The sequence below is a fragment of the Phaethon lepturus genome, unplaced genomic scaffold, assembly GCF_000687285.1.
Source record: "Phaethon lepturus isolate BGI_N335 unplaced genomic scaffold, ASM68728v1 scaffold53871, whole genome shotgun sequence".
Classification (NCBI taxonomy): Eukaryota; Metazoa; Chordata; class Aves; order Phaethontiformes; family Phaethontidae; genus Phaethon; species Phaethon lepturus.
In genome coordinates, this window is record NW_010520941.1 from 36,137 (window position 1) to 52,220 (window position 16,084).

Here is a 16,084-nt window from a genome sequence, read left to right on the forward strand (position 1 = left end):
GAAGAGAAGTCAGCAAAACTCTCCAAGCTGGCTTCAAAATCAGTGACCTCAGCCAAAGCTGGGTGTAGCACCATCACTGATTCTTCTTCTTCAGCTTCCACATCCTCCTCCTCTTCTGCTGTTGCCTCTGCTTCTTCTACTGTTCCTCAGGGTGCCAGAGTGAAACAGGGAAAGGACCAGAATAAGGCTAGACGTTCCCGTTCTGCATCCAGCCCCAGTCCAAGGAGGAGTAGCAGGGACAAAGAACCAAGTAAAACAGGTGGCTCTTCAAAGTTTGACTGGGCTGCTCGATTCAGCCCAAAAGTCAGTCTCCCTAAAACAAAACTGTCTCTACCAGGCTCTTCCAAGTCGGAGACATCAAAACCTGGACCTTCAGGACTACAGGCTAAGCTAGCAAGTAAGTTGTTCTTTTGTGGAAGAATTAAGCATGTATGTTTTAAAATGAAATCTTCTGAACAAATACTTCTATTGTTTTCAGGCTTCTTGGGATTCTCGTAGAGAAATTAACTTTTAGTGTGTTCTCCTGAGCTTTAAGTAAAGCTGTGACTGAAACTATTTACAGCTAAAGTAGATAAGTACGGTCAGTGTTCTATAAGTTTAAGTTGCTTCTCTGTTTTGCAAATCAATTTTAAAAATAAAATATATGCAAAGTAGTTGGATGTTGTGATGGGGACATATAGGTTATAAAACCCTCTTGATTATATGCCTCCTGTCAGATTTTTTTCCTCACTTTCTTTAAGCTTTCTATCCTGAAGTGGGAATGATAAATGTTTGAGAACAAGTAGATAATATGCAGTTTCTTGTTTCAAGCCCACTTCCGTAATCTTTCCTTACTGTGAGGATCTCTGACGTTACTTTAAGAACAGTAATCTTCTAAACATAGTGTACCTAGCACCTGGGATGTTAGTCACTTTATCTTTTAAATTGTTCCTACAAAATATGTCCTCTCTTTGGTGCTGAATTTGAATAGCAGATCCTGTTTTTGGACATTGTCATTAAGAACTATAGGCTGTCTCCAAGCAGAGCACCTGCTTGCTAGTGTGCAGATATGCTTGTAGCTCTGTTGCTGTGAACATTTTTTTTAAAAAATGCATTATGTTGCCTTTGTGTAATGTATTTATTTATAGCATGTATTCTTTAAAACTTGATTTAAGAAGTTGGATTCCTAAGTGTGCTTACTGTTGTGCCTTTGCCTAGACATGACCACAAGTAGCCTGTCCCAGCTGGGGCATGTCTGTAGCTAATACTAATGCAAGAAATATGTGAAATAAATGAGAGCAACTCAATGTCTTCCTGTATCATCAGAATATGTTTAATTGACCTAACAGGCTTGTTCTGGATAACGTGCATGACTGGAGTATTGATTCCAGAATGACCTAACCTAATTGAGGAAGAATGGCATTAGGGAAGGGGAGAGGAGTTACTTTCTTTATAACAAATATTTATCTACCTGCTCAGTGGTTCAAGATTGGGTGATGAATTCCAGAGTAAAAGCTGTGAATTTCCACAGGATGGAATGAGGGGGAGTGGGTAGGAATTGGGCAAGAACGGGACTGACCAACAAGTTCTTAGCTAAGTGTGTCATTGTTACAGGCAACTTTTTAGCAATGAAGAAAAGCATCGGGGAGGAGAAAGAATTTACCTCTAACAAGCGAACAATGAGAAGGTGAAGGCAGAGAGTAATTTATGTGACAAGTTACAGAACTTCAGCAAGGAGTGAGAAGGGGAAGGGTAGGATAGCACAATGTAAGGGGGGGTGTGTTCAGTAGCTTGAAAAACAGCATTGAAAATGGGCCTAAACAGTTTCCACAAAGAATGTTCTGAGAAAGCCAGCTTGACTAGCTTTAGCTCTTCCATGACCTGAAAGTCATCTTGTGCAGATAGGTAAACCTAAGTTTTCCTAAGACATTCAAGCATATGTTGCAAAACCAAGTTGGTATGGACTGTAGGTATGTGTAAGTATGTATAAAAAGTCACTGGTAAGGGGCACAAAGCTCTTCAATGCCAGATTGAAGTGATTTTGGAATCAATAGTAACTATTGTTAGCTTATCCCCTTTTAAAAAAAAAAAAAGAAAACTTGTCTGTCATACAGCTTTACTAACTCAAAAATATTGGGACAAATTTGACATATTTAAAAAAATACACATTTTGGATAATGCTGAGCAGTTTCAAGAAAATACTAAGAAAATAAACCTCTAGGGTAGGTTTTTAAGGAAGAATGGATAAGTTCAAAATTATTTTCTGTACCAAGCTAGTACCCTTAGAGGATAAAGGAGCAGAAGTAGGTGATTTCTCACACACAAATATTAACACCCCTAAAGCTTTCTAAAGCAGTAAGGCAAACAGTGATCTAGATTAAGTTATTGAGGTTTACACCCCTCTGCCTGGAAACATGTCCTTAGAAGTTACAGTAATCCCATGTAGAATGTGAAAGCTAAAATCAGTAGGTTTGTATAGGGGTATAATATGAAACAGATGATTAAAGAAGTTTGAAATAGGGCTTACAGAACGAGTGGGAGATAAAGAAAAAAAACCCAACATGCTAACAAAACTCTGTAAGGACCTGCAACAACTTCAGGAAAAATTATGGGGGGAGTGGTTCTAGGAAGAAAAGCAGGAGGAAAGGAGAGATTATTCTGGCTAATGTACGGTCAGTCATGTCTATAAATGCGATGTTGTTAACTTCAGGATGTTGCAGTTCAGGAAGTACAAGAAGAATTAGTAGTAGTTGTAATCTTTGAAGGAAAAACTAGAAGAGCTGATCTGGCTTATTCTACTGAAGAAAAGAATGAGGAGAGACATGGTTGCCATCTTTGCAGAAACTTTTGACATATTGGAGGAGAATACCCTGAGCTTTCTTGTCCAGTCCTTACTGGATAATGAATAGGTGACTTTCAGAGTCTGGTTACACAGACTGCTGTGTAGCTGAGCAGTGACATTGCTGCATAACAGCTATAGAATTTGTTGGAATACTGAAAATAGGCTGGACTAAAGGTTTTTTACCTCTCTTTTTGTAGTTAAGTATGTCTTGATGCAGGGGAGGAAAAAAGGCAAGTTTCTTGTTTTGCTCTTTTGATTTCAACTGTTTTCATATGCCTTTTCAAGGCTTATATTTTGTAGGGGCTTTTTAAATGTCGCGAATCTCACTGATTATGTAACATTATAAAAACAACCTTAATTGTGTGTCCATTATTAGGGAAATTTCTGCTGCCCTTTGTGTAGTGTCTTGTGGCCCTTAAGTAGGAAGAAGCTGGCAATGATGGCTGGGGCAGTGCTGAGGGCAGGATACGTTAGGGTAGCTAAGAAGCCTCTACCTAATACTTCTAAGATTTGAGGGGCTGGAGAGGTTATTGGGTACACTGAAAAGCCACGTGAAGGTGAGCATGGAGTGTGAATGGCATGAATGGCTTCAAGGGATTTGGTGGAGGTGAGGGAGAAAAGAATCTGAAAATAGCTCTGGATTAGTTTATTTGGGATTGTGGGTGGCAGTGCTGTCTGAGTGTCATTAGAGCCTTACAGTTGTGGACTTGGGAAATACAGATGAGTAGTTTGGAGATACTTGGTTTAATTGCAGTGGTGGGCTTCGTGGGCTTATAATCAAGATCTGGGGATGTCCGAAATGGTACTTAGGGAGGAGAATGGTGGAGTATTAGAATGACAGGAGGTCATTTTGGCTTCCCCTGCCACAGCTATTTTCACCCTATCTTTATTGCGTGAGGAAGAGAGGAGCCCAACACAGGAGCCAATCTGAAGTCTAAACTTCAAGTCCTAACAAGTAAATCGCTACTGACTATCTTTCTGAACTGCAAATAAAGGGCTTTCCAGGTTATGCACTGTGAAAATTTGACTAACTTTGTTTTGACTTGGGTACTGCATTCACATTTTAAGTCTGAGTGTAGTACAGCTGCATTCAGAACTTGTTTCTTTCATGCAACAAAAAAATGCCTTAAAAGCGCTGACCAGTAAACACACTTAAATGTGAAGATGTTCTTAAGATTTTTTTTTTTTGTGTGTGTGTTTGATTTCTGTTAGGCTGTGCTGTTTCAAGTTTAGCCTGTTTGGGTCCGTTTTCCTTCAGAGTCATTAACATGAGTGTTTGGCATGCAAATAGGATGATGTCAGGGCATAAACAATATATCTGTTTGCCATAAGGAAACTTGTGCCTCTGCTTTAATTCTGAAGTTTATATCTGAAGTTTTGCAGTTGCTGAATATTAACTGTGTAAACCTAATTTTCTTTTGGTTTATTGAAAGTCCATCTCTGTTCATAACTTCTACTAGCTCTTTGAAACAGATGTCTTGATGATAGCTCTGCATATTACAGAATTAGTGCTGAATAAACAACTTCTGGAAAGGAACATCAAACCAATTCCCCTGAAAGGCCTTGCTTGTGTCTATGGCAGTATGACTGGTACTTGCCTTCCTCAGGCAGTCACAGGGCATCTCTAATCCCATCTCTCTGAATGCTGCTTGTGCCCCATTTACCAGTGAAGGCTTGGGAATGTTGGCCTTCCTGCAATTCCTATAGATAGAGGACTAACTCTCAGTTGGGAGGCTATGCTGGTAGTGTATTAATGGGGAGATCAAATTTTGATGGCAATGCAAGTGAAAAGAAGAAGGTTCAGTACTGAGCTTATGGTATTGGGAAGACTCAAAGGATTTGCAAAAGATGCAGGTGGTAAGATTGACTTAAGAAGCCTTCTTAAACAGCAAACTTTAAGGGCAGAGAGTGACATAAAGCAGCAGGAAGGGGACAAGCTCTCCTAAGTGTGGTGGGTTTTCTTTTTGTTGCTTCCTTTTTAGCCTTTGTATAGAGGGAGGTGGAAGCTCATACGTGCCCTGGTAGATACATCAGAGGCAGAGAAATAAAGATGTGAGAAAAGAGAAACATGCAGAAAGATCCGACAATTAGAACGTTCTTCCTGAGCAGCAGAAGAGAAGGAGCCCAACTCTTCTGGGTGCTCAGGCTGTGATGTATTCTGTATCTCCTCCACCAAGCAGTAACTCAGTAGCTCTTTACATTTTCTAAACTCCTTTTACTGAGGTAATTCAGTTTAACCATGTGGCTTAGCTAATTTAGTGCCTCCTATGGAAAAGGGCAACCCATTTCACAGCTTCATTGGCCTGCTGCTTCATGGTGTCTGTGCTCATGTGACCTGTTGTAAGCAAGCTCAGCTCACCAAACTGGCAGAATACTAATGAAACAAGAAAGTGTATCAGGTGTGCACTTGGTGCATGTTGGGATTGGTTTGGGGACAGTAAGACATCAGTGAGTGTACCATACTGTTAAACAACAGTAAACTGTTAAGCTATCTCTGCTGTTGTAGGAAACCTTTGCCCTTAGCAGAAATCCTCTTCTGATACAAGTTAAGTCAATCTTACTTCACTTACAGTGGATGTGTGGTATGTCATTGGTAGCCTGTTACTAAACTGATACGAAGTTACTTAATATTTAGTTCTGACTGCCTGGAAATGAGTACCCATAGGTTTGAAGTAGTAAGTAGGGTGCTGACATGAAAAATACATAAATACATTTTAATTCTTTCAGTGAGCTCTATGTAACAGGGTGATTAACTTGTACTTTTGCTTTGCGCTTAGAAGAATATCTTACTTAGAATGTCACTATACTGTTTTAGGTACTGAGTAGCCTACTCTTCCATATATGTAATATGAACGCAGAGCGGTAAACACATTTTAACTGTAAGAGTAATACAGTGCTATACCTAGTGCCAGTTAAAGCATACATTTTCTATTGTAAAATATAACCAGCTATGAGGAGAACTTTGTTCTATATGTGCACTTCTGGTACTTGAGAAGCTTAGATAGCTTGTGGCATGGGATCCAGCTATAACTGTTTCAAACTGGTTTTGTCTTATATCTCTACTTTTGTAACACTCTTCTTCCTTCCCCCATAAGTGTCTTGCTGTAATTAAGTAGTGTTGGTGTCAACATGTATTTCTGTTGTAGCAACTTCAACTTAATTTTTTGATTTGAAAGCTCATGTAGTAAAAATGCCACTGCTTTTTTGAATATTTGAAAAAGTTACATACTTTGTTCTATATGTACAGACCATCTGAAAATTCAAGTGGCTGTCCTGCTTCAGTGTTTGGTGGCTGTTAAATACAGACCTTTGTTTTCTTAAGGCTGCCAAATTTCTTGAGTCAATAAACCACGTGTATGGTAAATACACAAATATCAGGTTAACCTTCATTTGCATGGAACTTAACTGCACACAGCATTGTGTTCCTGGGTCAAATACAGTATAGTGTTTGAAAGGACAGATTACTGATCAGGTTAATAATAGTTTTTTGGATCACTTTCCCTTTTCTGTTAGATATCCAGTCAGCAGCTGCATAGTTATCATTTCATCTCTCAGTACCTCAACTCATCATTCCTGGAATTTTTTAGGATTAAGGAAATAGACAGGAGCCAGTTTGATAGGTACTGTGCTAAAAAACATTGCACACTTAAATGTTTTATTTCTGCTTTCTTGCCAGAAGAGGGAGCAGTGATCCAACTTTCTCATCTTTTCAAAACTATTTACATCTGTTCTAGTAATAGTATGTCTAAATTGTATATTGTAGGGTTCTCATTTATTTATTGTAGAGGTGGGGGGCACTGAAATGTAAAGCTAGGCCTGATAAGGATGTTTAATTTTTGACAATTTAATTATCAGCCTTCTGTTTTGGAAGCTCTTATGGGGTATTTCAGCCTGATAGTAAGCTTGCTCATCATCTGAGAATGTTGTGTTGCATGGGTTTTTTGTATGTTTAAGACTTGCCTGGTTCTGTGGTGGGATGTGTCACCAGAACAATGGCTTCATAACCAATGTTTTCATATCAGTTGGGTCAGTCTTCAATGGTGGAAGTATTTATAAATTAAAAATGTGAGAACTCCTTTTCCAAAGCTGTGACGATATGCTTGGTTATTTGCTTCAAGCAAGACCTTGTGATAGGGGTTGAATGGATGTAGTTAAAATAGGAACACAAATACATATGACATCTCAACACTGGCAGTGCTTGACTTCTGGAAGGGGGTATGGTTTTGATTTAAAGCAGTTATTCTTATGCCATACTAATGTGAATGAAACTGACTTCTTCAGTAGCTGAATTGTAACTTTTAGTAGACTTAAGTTTATACTGCATTGATTTATGTAGAGGTGGGGGAAAACAGATGCAACCACCACTGCTCCCCTCTGCCCCGCCAATGTAATTTCTCTTTCTCTCTTTATCTAAAGCATCTTATTTTGTTTTAAGTGTTTTGAACATCAGCATGTGGAAATAATAAACTTGTATCCTATAATGTGATATTTGCTCAGCATGAGAGAGTCTTACAAGGTCTTCTGTAACTGTAGCGTGTAGGTTAGGAAACGGTGTCTGGGTAACAACTTGGAGCTTAGTATTACTTAAAATAATGAGTAAAAGTAAATTTCTGAACCTTTATTTTACTGGTATAGCAGTTCAGTGTAAGGTGACTAAAAGCCGATGTGGGCTTATTGTGATTCTTGTGTAAAAGCTGTTCTTCTACATAGAAGTTTCCTCTACACAGAAGTTTAATTTCTTTGTAGAAATGCTGTGTATTTAAAGACTGACTTACTCTCAATTCTTTACAAATTACTTAGGTCTAAGAAAATCTACAAAGAAGCGCAGTGAATCACCACCTGCTGAGCTCCCCAGTTTGCGGCGGAGCACACGGCAAAAGACCACGGGCTCCTGTGCTAGCACCAGGTAAAACTTAAGATAATGAAACATGATTACTGCAATGGGTTAATATTAATGTCATTTTCATGCATTTTCATACTTTGCTGTTGTAGAAGTAGCTGTAGCTTTTTGGGCCTGCTGGGTTACTTTGTACACACCAGTGTCATGGATAGTGTACAGAATTTGTCATCATCAGGCCTTAAGTCCCTCAGCTGTGGGGGTGGAGGGAAAGAAACATCCAAAGCCAGTATTGCAGATTTAAGTAATCCTTTCCTTAGTATCTTTCTAAACACCATCTCCCTAAGGGGGAGAGTGCTAAACTACTGTCCATCATGAATTATAACATAGATGACTATTTTGAAAAATAAGACTTCTCAGTACCACACAGGAGTCTGAGCTGACTCAGCTTGTCAGCAACTGTATCTGAATAATACTACAAATATTGAAGTACTTAATACACCTTCTGATGCAAGGGAAAATTAGTCCTAAATTAATAATTTTAGACAGCTGGTAGATTAAATGGGGGGGACACAAGAAGTGTGTCCTTTGATGCAAAAAATTTTTGTAGTTGCATATGTTCTGAAGCTAGACTTAATGAAGCCTTAACAAGCTTTATTTTTTTTTCTTACTACACTTAGTAGTTCCAGCACAACTTCTTTTCCCTCTTCCATACCATAAAAAAAAAAAAGCTTCTGAAGTCCAGTTCTGTTAAGTGTGTGTTTGAATTTGGCTGTTTACTTATTTGGCTGTTTACTTGGTAGGCATATATACTTGTGGCGGTGATGACAGTAGTGTTTAAAAAAGCAAATTTAAAAAGGCTTGTACCTTCAGACTTGTTCTGGCACTGAAAACCAAGTTGAGCATCAGAGTTCTCTTTGTGCTTTCAATAGTTCAGAACTTTTTTAAAGATAGTTACTCTGTCATTGAACTACTCAAATATGTACGTGATTTGTAACAAACACTTTACTCTTGCTCATTTTGACTATTATATTTTAGTAGATTAGCCTTGTCTTGAAGGGTATAATGTAAGGACCTAGCTGTAATGCATTAGTATAAACAAATCACTGCCATGGAGTGGGGTAAGCAGGGTAAAGAAGAGTTGGATAATTTTTTGAAGACTGATTCTTACACAAATCTGTTAGTTTGTGCAACTTTGTGGTAGTGATCTACATAAATGTTAGGTGCTTTTGAGTAGTCGCACTTTAATAAATATCTTGTCTTAGCTCATAAGGTCTGAAACTTTGTTTCTTAAATCTTTAGTCGGCGAGGCTCTGGCCTGGGCAAAAGAGGAGCAGCTGAAGCTCGCCGACAGGAGAAGATGGCTGATCCTGACAACAACCAGGATGGAGTTAACTCTTCAGCTGCACGTACAGATGAGGCTCCCCAGGGAGCTGCAGGTAAGAAGAAATTCCAACTGAAGCATTTTTATTATAGTTGCTGGTATAAACTTCTTTGCACTTAAATAATAATTTCACCCCAGGACTTAATCCATTGAATTATTTTTAACTTGGAACAGTTGGCAAATAATTCTGGAAGGTTTTGAGGGACCTTTTATTTTTTAATCTCGTCTCTTGGATATCTGGTACATGTTTCAGTTATGCTTTTTTGTAGTCTCCAAACTATGTCAAATAAAGTAGACTTTTTAGTTAAAGTCAAGTTACTCTTACTTGCACATTCCTATTTAGTACTTAATTTTATCATCTGGTTCTAATCAGTAGTGAGTTCAAAGGAGCTTTCCAGCAATTATGCTGGATTGTAGAAAATCTCAAAAGTTTTCTGCTTAAAGCTAGCTACGTCAGTACAAAAAGTCAAAATTAATGGAAACTAAGTGCAGCATAACACTCAATTAAGAAAAGCATAAATTTACTAAGGATACAGGTAAATCTGTCTGAAAGGTCATTTGCTGATCTAGCTGTATTTTTATTTATCTTTTTATTATCTTGTGTTGATAGAGCCTCTCTCTTCAGCTTTTGGAAAGTATTACACCTGTAGACTGGTGTATTTAAAATGGCGATTGTACAGAAGTATGGTGGTGGCAATATTAAATGCAGAGCACTCTTCTGATGGTGGGCACTTTTCTTAATGGTGGGATTGATGTGAATTTCGTAGCTTTAAAGGCACTTTAACTTGCATTAATCTCTTTTATTTCTTTAGCTTCTAGTTCTGTTGCTGGGGCTGTAGGTATGACAACCTCTGGAGAAAGTGAGTCAGATGATTCTGAGATGGGAAGACTACAAGGTATAAAAGTTGTTATTAATTTACCATTTATTTTTTCATTTGCAGCCTGTAAATAGCCATACCTACCCAAGTTCTGTATTACATGTAGTGGGAGGGCTGTATTTTGTTTCTCTGAATGTGTTGCTTTGTTCACTGTAGTTGGGAAATACGGAGTTAAAAGCTTTAATTCACTAAAGATGCAAGAAATAGAATAATATCTGAAGGGTGTGGTGTGGTATGGTGTCCTTGCTTATTTACATGGTGTATAATACACTACTATTGATGATTTTTCAGGAGGAAGTCGGGGGGCAGAATTGAGAACTCAGTCTTATTAAGTGTGTAAGCTCAAATATGAAAACAAGTTTTTGCAACAATTTTCAGTTGACAGGCCAGGTTAGGCCTGCTGGTAATCTGCCTGCTTCTGGATAACTTTTTTTTTTTCGCTTGTTATTGATACCCATGTTGCTGTAAGCTTTGCCCAAACAATCTAAATGTTCTTAAAATGCTTGCTTTTGTGCTTGGGCTGAAGGATTCAGGTCTCAAAACCTGAGAGTACAGACAGGTAGAAAGTCAGTTTGCATGTCCTGCAACTGTTTTAATGATTTTGCCACTATATTGCAAGGAGTTCTGAGATGATATCCCTTGCAAATGACAGGTTTCTGGATATTTAATGTAAGTGCTGTGTCACTAGCAGTTCACTTGCTTATAGTCCTCAGTAAGCATAGGTATGCATTAGGAATACTGAGCTGAATTGGTTTTACTATTAATCATTATTGTATTGGTAAGCAGTAGTGATGCTTGCTACAATAAAAATCAGAATCACCCACTTAGTCTAGCTTAAGTAAGACTACTGAAAAGTGTTCAGAATCAAAAAAACCCCTAATATCTAGCAGAATTCTTCCCTCTCGTGCTCATCAATGAAGCAAGCCGAACCTTTTTTCAGTGTCATTTTTTCAGATTTAATAGTGCCACTCAGTTCCTGAAAATGTGAAGATAAGCTTAACCTATTTTATGTAGTTTTGAGTTCAGAGATGAAATGAGTCTTGTATATCTGCTATTCTAGATCTAGACTTACTTCTGTGAAATATAACTCTGGAAAATCAGTGGGTGACTTATTAAAGGGCATTAATGCTCTGATGCATACAAAAATGAATTATTCCCTAAAGGTCATCTTTTTGGTGTTTTTTTGGAAATCCAGGTAGCTGCAGTCATCTAATCCTAACTCTTCTTTCTTAAAGTATCAAAATTCTAATAGTCTTAAATTATAGCATCATGGAATTTAAACTTTTAAAAATATGTGTAGAAGCTTTGACAATGGCTGTTATCCTCTGTTTGCTTTTAGCTCTATTAGAGGCTAGGGGTCTTCCTCCTCACCTGTTTGGCCCTCTTGGTCCTCGGATGTCGCAGCTCTTCCACAGGACAATTGGAAGTGGAGCTAGTAAGCAAAGTTTGTCTAATTTGACTTAATTCTTTCCACTTCCAGACTAGTAGAATTCAGCCACTAGTGAATTCTAATATTTGTATTAGCTTCATAGTTTAACATATTATTTTACATGTTGGAGATTTGTATGTCATGATAGTGCTAGACCACTGGTCAAGAATATTAATTTGCTTGCCTTCCTGTAAGGAAGAGAAATTTGCTTTAGCCATATTTCTTTTCTTTTCTTTTTTGGGGCATCTTAATGTTCCCTTCTAGGTGGGGAAGGGAGGGTTCTTGCCTTTTCACCCCTTCCTTATTTTTTTCGTTTGCATGATGGGCTGCTTAACAAAAGACCTCTCCACCCTCCCCTTGGGTTTTTTGCTTATCTTTAAACAAGTGCTTAAGCTAGCTTTAAAACTATTAGTAGATGTCAGTTCTAAGGTATGTTGTTTATAGTTCCAAAAGTGTCTTGGGCTTCAGACAGAAATGATTTCCTTCAGGCAGTGTGTCACTGAGAACAGATGTCCTTAGTCTTGTTCCACCATGTCTGCATTATGCAGCTGGATAAGATGCGTACTTTCTAGTCTAAGTCTGTTTGGCTTCTCAGGAGAGCCAAAGGCAGCCTGTTACACTGCCTGGTAAGAAGAGGACGGGGCCTCATGGATACTCTGTGCTGTATTATCCAGGGAGTGTGTTGAAAAGTCCTTTCCTTTATAAAGGTGGAGTGGTGTGGGCTCTGGCACCCGCTGTAGGTTGGCAAGATGGCTATGGTGAGCAGTGTGGTGGACTCCCTGTGCTGAGCAGTCTGCACTGGAAGGGCAGCCAAGAGTGAGATTTTTGCCGCCCTTTCCTATCCCTCCCTTTTTATGACAGGGAAAGGAAGCGAAACTCCAAATACAGAGGAAAACAAACTATCTCTGGTCTTCCACTCTGGCAGAAGTGTAGCATAACAGTTCCCTTGAACACTTGTCTTCTAATATCTTATTTCCTAACCTTTTTTCTGGATATCTAGGTTCTAAAGCCCAACAGCTTTTACAAGGTCTCCAAGCCACTGATGAAAGTCAGCAACTACAGGCAGTGATTGAGATGTGCCAGCTGTTGGTCATGGGAAATGAAGAAACATTAGGAGGATTTCCAGTCAAGAGTGTTGTACCAGCTTTGGTAAAGATTAAATCTCATATTTCTATTGGAGGATAAAATATTTCATGCAATATCTTGCTTAAATAAAATATTCTTAGTTTGTATTGTGTATTCTTAATTATATATATGTATGTGTACATATATAGCTCATTATTTGGTTTTGAGGGCATGTTTTGCTAAATTTTGATAGTCCTATTAATTCTTTAATAGCTTGGGCATAGGTAGTGGCTCTTTTGAACCTTTTGCCAAAACTCAAAGTCCCGAGTCAAAAGCTATGATACTGATTTGTGCCCTCTATTTATAGTGTTGATATCTATTATGTTATGAAACTAACAATACTTTTTTTTAAAAAAACAGATAACACTGCTGCAGATGGAGCACAACTTTGACATTGTAAGTGATTTGTAATGTTTAAGACATTTTTCAAATAGAAAAATGTATCATCTGAACTTAAAAACAAATATCTATATATTTAATAGATGAACCATGCATGTCGGGCCTTAACGTATATGATGGAAGCACTTCCCAGATCGTCTGCTGTTGTGGTAGATGCAATTCCTGTCTTCTTGGAAAAGGTAAAATGAAACCAAAACTGTTTTAAACTAATCTGAGGGGATTTTATCTTTTGTTTTAAATTTAGGATATACCATTAAGACAATGGCTTCTTTTCGTAGCTTACAAGATAATACATAATGTATGAGAAGCTTGTAAAAACAGGTTTACTCTTTGTTCACACCCTTACTGAAAAGCACTATCTGATTCACTGAGAACTTTTTGTCTGATTGGTGTTGCAAAGATACTGTGTAATTATACAAACTGGTAACTCTTGGAGTAGCTATACATCTGATCAAGCCTTAAATTGGCTAGCTTGATTACAGCTAGCATTGCAGCTGAATTAGTATATGTGTCTTGGTACAGGCTAACTGTCCAAGTGTTAAGGAAGATTGTTTTTACAAACTGGTTTAGAAATGAATCTACAAATTTTCTTGTTTTCTTGTAGCTACAAGTTATTCAGTGCATTGATGTGGCAGAGCAGGCGCTTACAGCCCTGGAGATGTTATCACGCAGACATAGTAAAGCCATTCTGCAGGCAGTAAGTAAAAAAGAAAGCACTTTTACCTTTACCGGTTCTACACCTTGGTGATCTTCTATGAAGATGAAGTAAGAAAACAAGTTTCTGTGACTTAGCAGTACTGAGAGTGAAAATGTTTGTTTATTTTATTATAGGGTGGGTTGGCAGACTGTCTGCTGTATCTGGAATTCTTCAGTATAAATGCACAGAGGAATGCACTAGCTATTGCTGCCAACTGCTGCCAGAGTATAACACCTGATGAGTTTCACTTCGTGGCAGACTCATTGCCACTGCTTACACAAAGGTTAACCCATCAGGTAAGCTATTATAAAATAGAAAAATTTAATTTTGACCTGAAAGTAGTATAAATAAAAAGACGCCAGATACATAGTAAAGAACTAGGTTATTATTTGCCTTCGCAATGTGATAATTGCCTTAAAGTTTCTATACTGTCAAGTTGTGATATTCTAATATGCATGTGGACTTTTTGTTTTTTGTAAATGTGCTGACACCCGTATTAAATTTGTGAAATGAGATGAATAAGGTACTTCAACTCTAGAGTATGAATAATAGTGGGTTTGTCGTCCTTAATTGTTGCCCATCAGTAAGAGAAAATCCAGTAGCATAACTGCTCTTTTTTTCTTAACAAATGAGTTGCAAGGTTCCGTCCCACTTCAAACTCAGAAAAGCTTCAGTTTCAATTTTTGTGGTGGTTTTTTTTCTGATTTGACTTCTTGGGAGGGCTTATGGCTTTCAAAAAAAAAAGTAAGTTCCTGCTCTTGCACAATAGTTTGAAGTGATGAATCCTAAGTCTTGGGGCTCCTAAGATCTGCCTACTGCAATGCTGCTATGCTTATAAATGAGCACTTACAATGACTGTTGCACCAAAAGATATTTGGACGTACTACTTGATTGGCAGATCCCTGTTAAAGGTGGAAAAGGAGAAATAACTTTGTTCCTTAACAAATGCAAATAAATGGAAGCTTCCAGGTAATGTTTTTGTGTATTCTTGTACTATTCTTAATTTTGCCAACATCTTCTTGCTGAAAGACTACTTGAATCTTTGAGGCAGCTTCACAGAAGTCAAATGTCAGCTTTAGATGGTGCTTTGGAAACAGGAAGCACTGTTCTCAGCAGTAGTAGGGACAAGTACTGACTCCTGCTCTCTGAAGAGAAGCTACAGCCCACAAAAGTAAGATTTCAAGAAGTTTTGAAGTGGAATTTTTCTGGCAAAAAGTCTTGAATTAGCTCTTAACAGAATAGTTGAGGTTGGAAGGGACCTGTCAGTTACGTAGTCCTAAACCCCTGTTTAAGCAAGGTCAGTTAGAGCAGATTGCCCAGGATCATGTCCAGCTGATTTTAAAAATCCCCCTTTTTTTTTTTAATTTTTTTAAAAAATACTCCAAGGAGGGAGACTTAGCCTCTCTGGGCTACCTCTTCCAGTGGTCAATCCCCTTATAGTAAAAGTGTTTTATTATGTTCACATGGACTTTTTTGAGTGTTTCAATAAACTTTTAACTAGACCTATTTTTAGAGCAATCTTTACTATCTCGGTGTCTTTGGATTTGCTGTCTTCGCAGTACTGCATGATAGAAGAATCAGGCTTCCTGTAGTCTGTAGAACAATAGCCATCATGGCTACTTGCTTTGGCTTTGTAGCTCTCTCCCTTTTTGTTTCCTTGTAGAATTCCAAAAAGGATATTATAGACCCATTTATTAATCTCTAAAAGGTCCCTAAAGGTATTAGTGTTGCAGGTGTGAGGTATTCCCAGGGAATATGGGAAGATCTTGTATATTGGGCGGTCAGTTCAGACTGTATCAATGCATTTAAAATTCAGAGCTGTTAATAATCTGTAAAATGTGATTTGACTGGCCTATTTGGAGAATTTTATGAATGCATCAAAATGACAGGATAATCTAATGCAAGCTGAAATATTTTAATTCAAACAAATACTTAACTTTTTTTATAATAGGACAAAAAATCTGTTGAAAGCACTTGTCTTTGTTTTGCACGGCTAGTAGACAACTTCCAGCATGAGGAGGTAAGGGTATGTTATTTTGGGCATGGATTTTTGTTTCCTTCTTCCCTCCCTCAGTTTCTGCTAAAGCCTTACCTGTCCAGGTCAGACTAATGTTTTTAATTTTGCTGTTCCCTCCTGAAGAACTTGCTCCAGCAGGTTGCTTCCAAGGACTTGTTAACAAATATCCAGCAACTCTTGGTAGTGACACCTCCTATCCTGAGTTCAGGAATGTTCATCATGGTGGTGCGCATGTTTTCCTTAATGTGCTCCAATTGTCCTACACTTGCAGTCCAACTTATGAAGCAAAGTAAGTTCTTGCACTCTCATGTTCTTGGGGACCTATTTAAGTTAATGCCTTCAGTCAGTATGGAACTCTGTGCACTTAATTATACAAATACTGTGTTCTCTTATTTTTCTCTCTCTTACTATGCTTCCTCTGGGATATAAAGTTTAGTTAATCTTGTTGAAAGTTGGAGTTCCCCCCCCCCGACCCCCCCCCCTCCTGCCTTCGCCGC

General features: G+C 38.1%; 1 protein-coding gene across 1 annotated transcript in view; it reads left to right on the top strand.

The window, feature by feature from the left end:
• Positions 1-16,084, top strand: part of TRIP12 (thyroid hormone receptor interactor 12) — a 51,989-nt gene that overhangs the window by 10,244 nt on the left and 25,661 nt on the right. Inside the window, 12 exon segments of the mRNA XM_010297541.1 lie at positions 1-397; positions 7,622-7,727; positions 8,961-9,097; positions 9,855-9,938; positions 11,260-11,355; positions 12,350-12,498; positions 12,835-12,870; positions 12,957-13,052; positions 13,478-13,570; positions 13,705-13,866; positions 15,522-15,590; positions 15,711-15,876. The exon segment at positions 1-397 is cut by the window's left edge and continues 30 nt beyond it. Coding sequence (XP_010295843.1) covers positions 1-397; positions 7,622-7,727; positions 8,961-9,097; positions 9,855-9,938; positions 11,260-11,355; positions 12,350-12,498; positions 12,835-12,870; positions 12,957-13,052; positions 13,478-13,570; positions 13,705-13,866; positions 15,522-15,590; positions 15,711-15,876 — 1,591 coding nt within the window.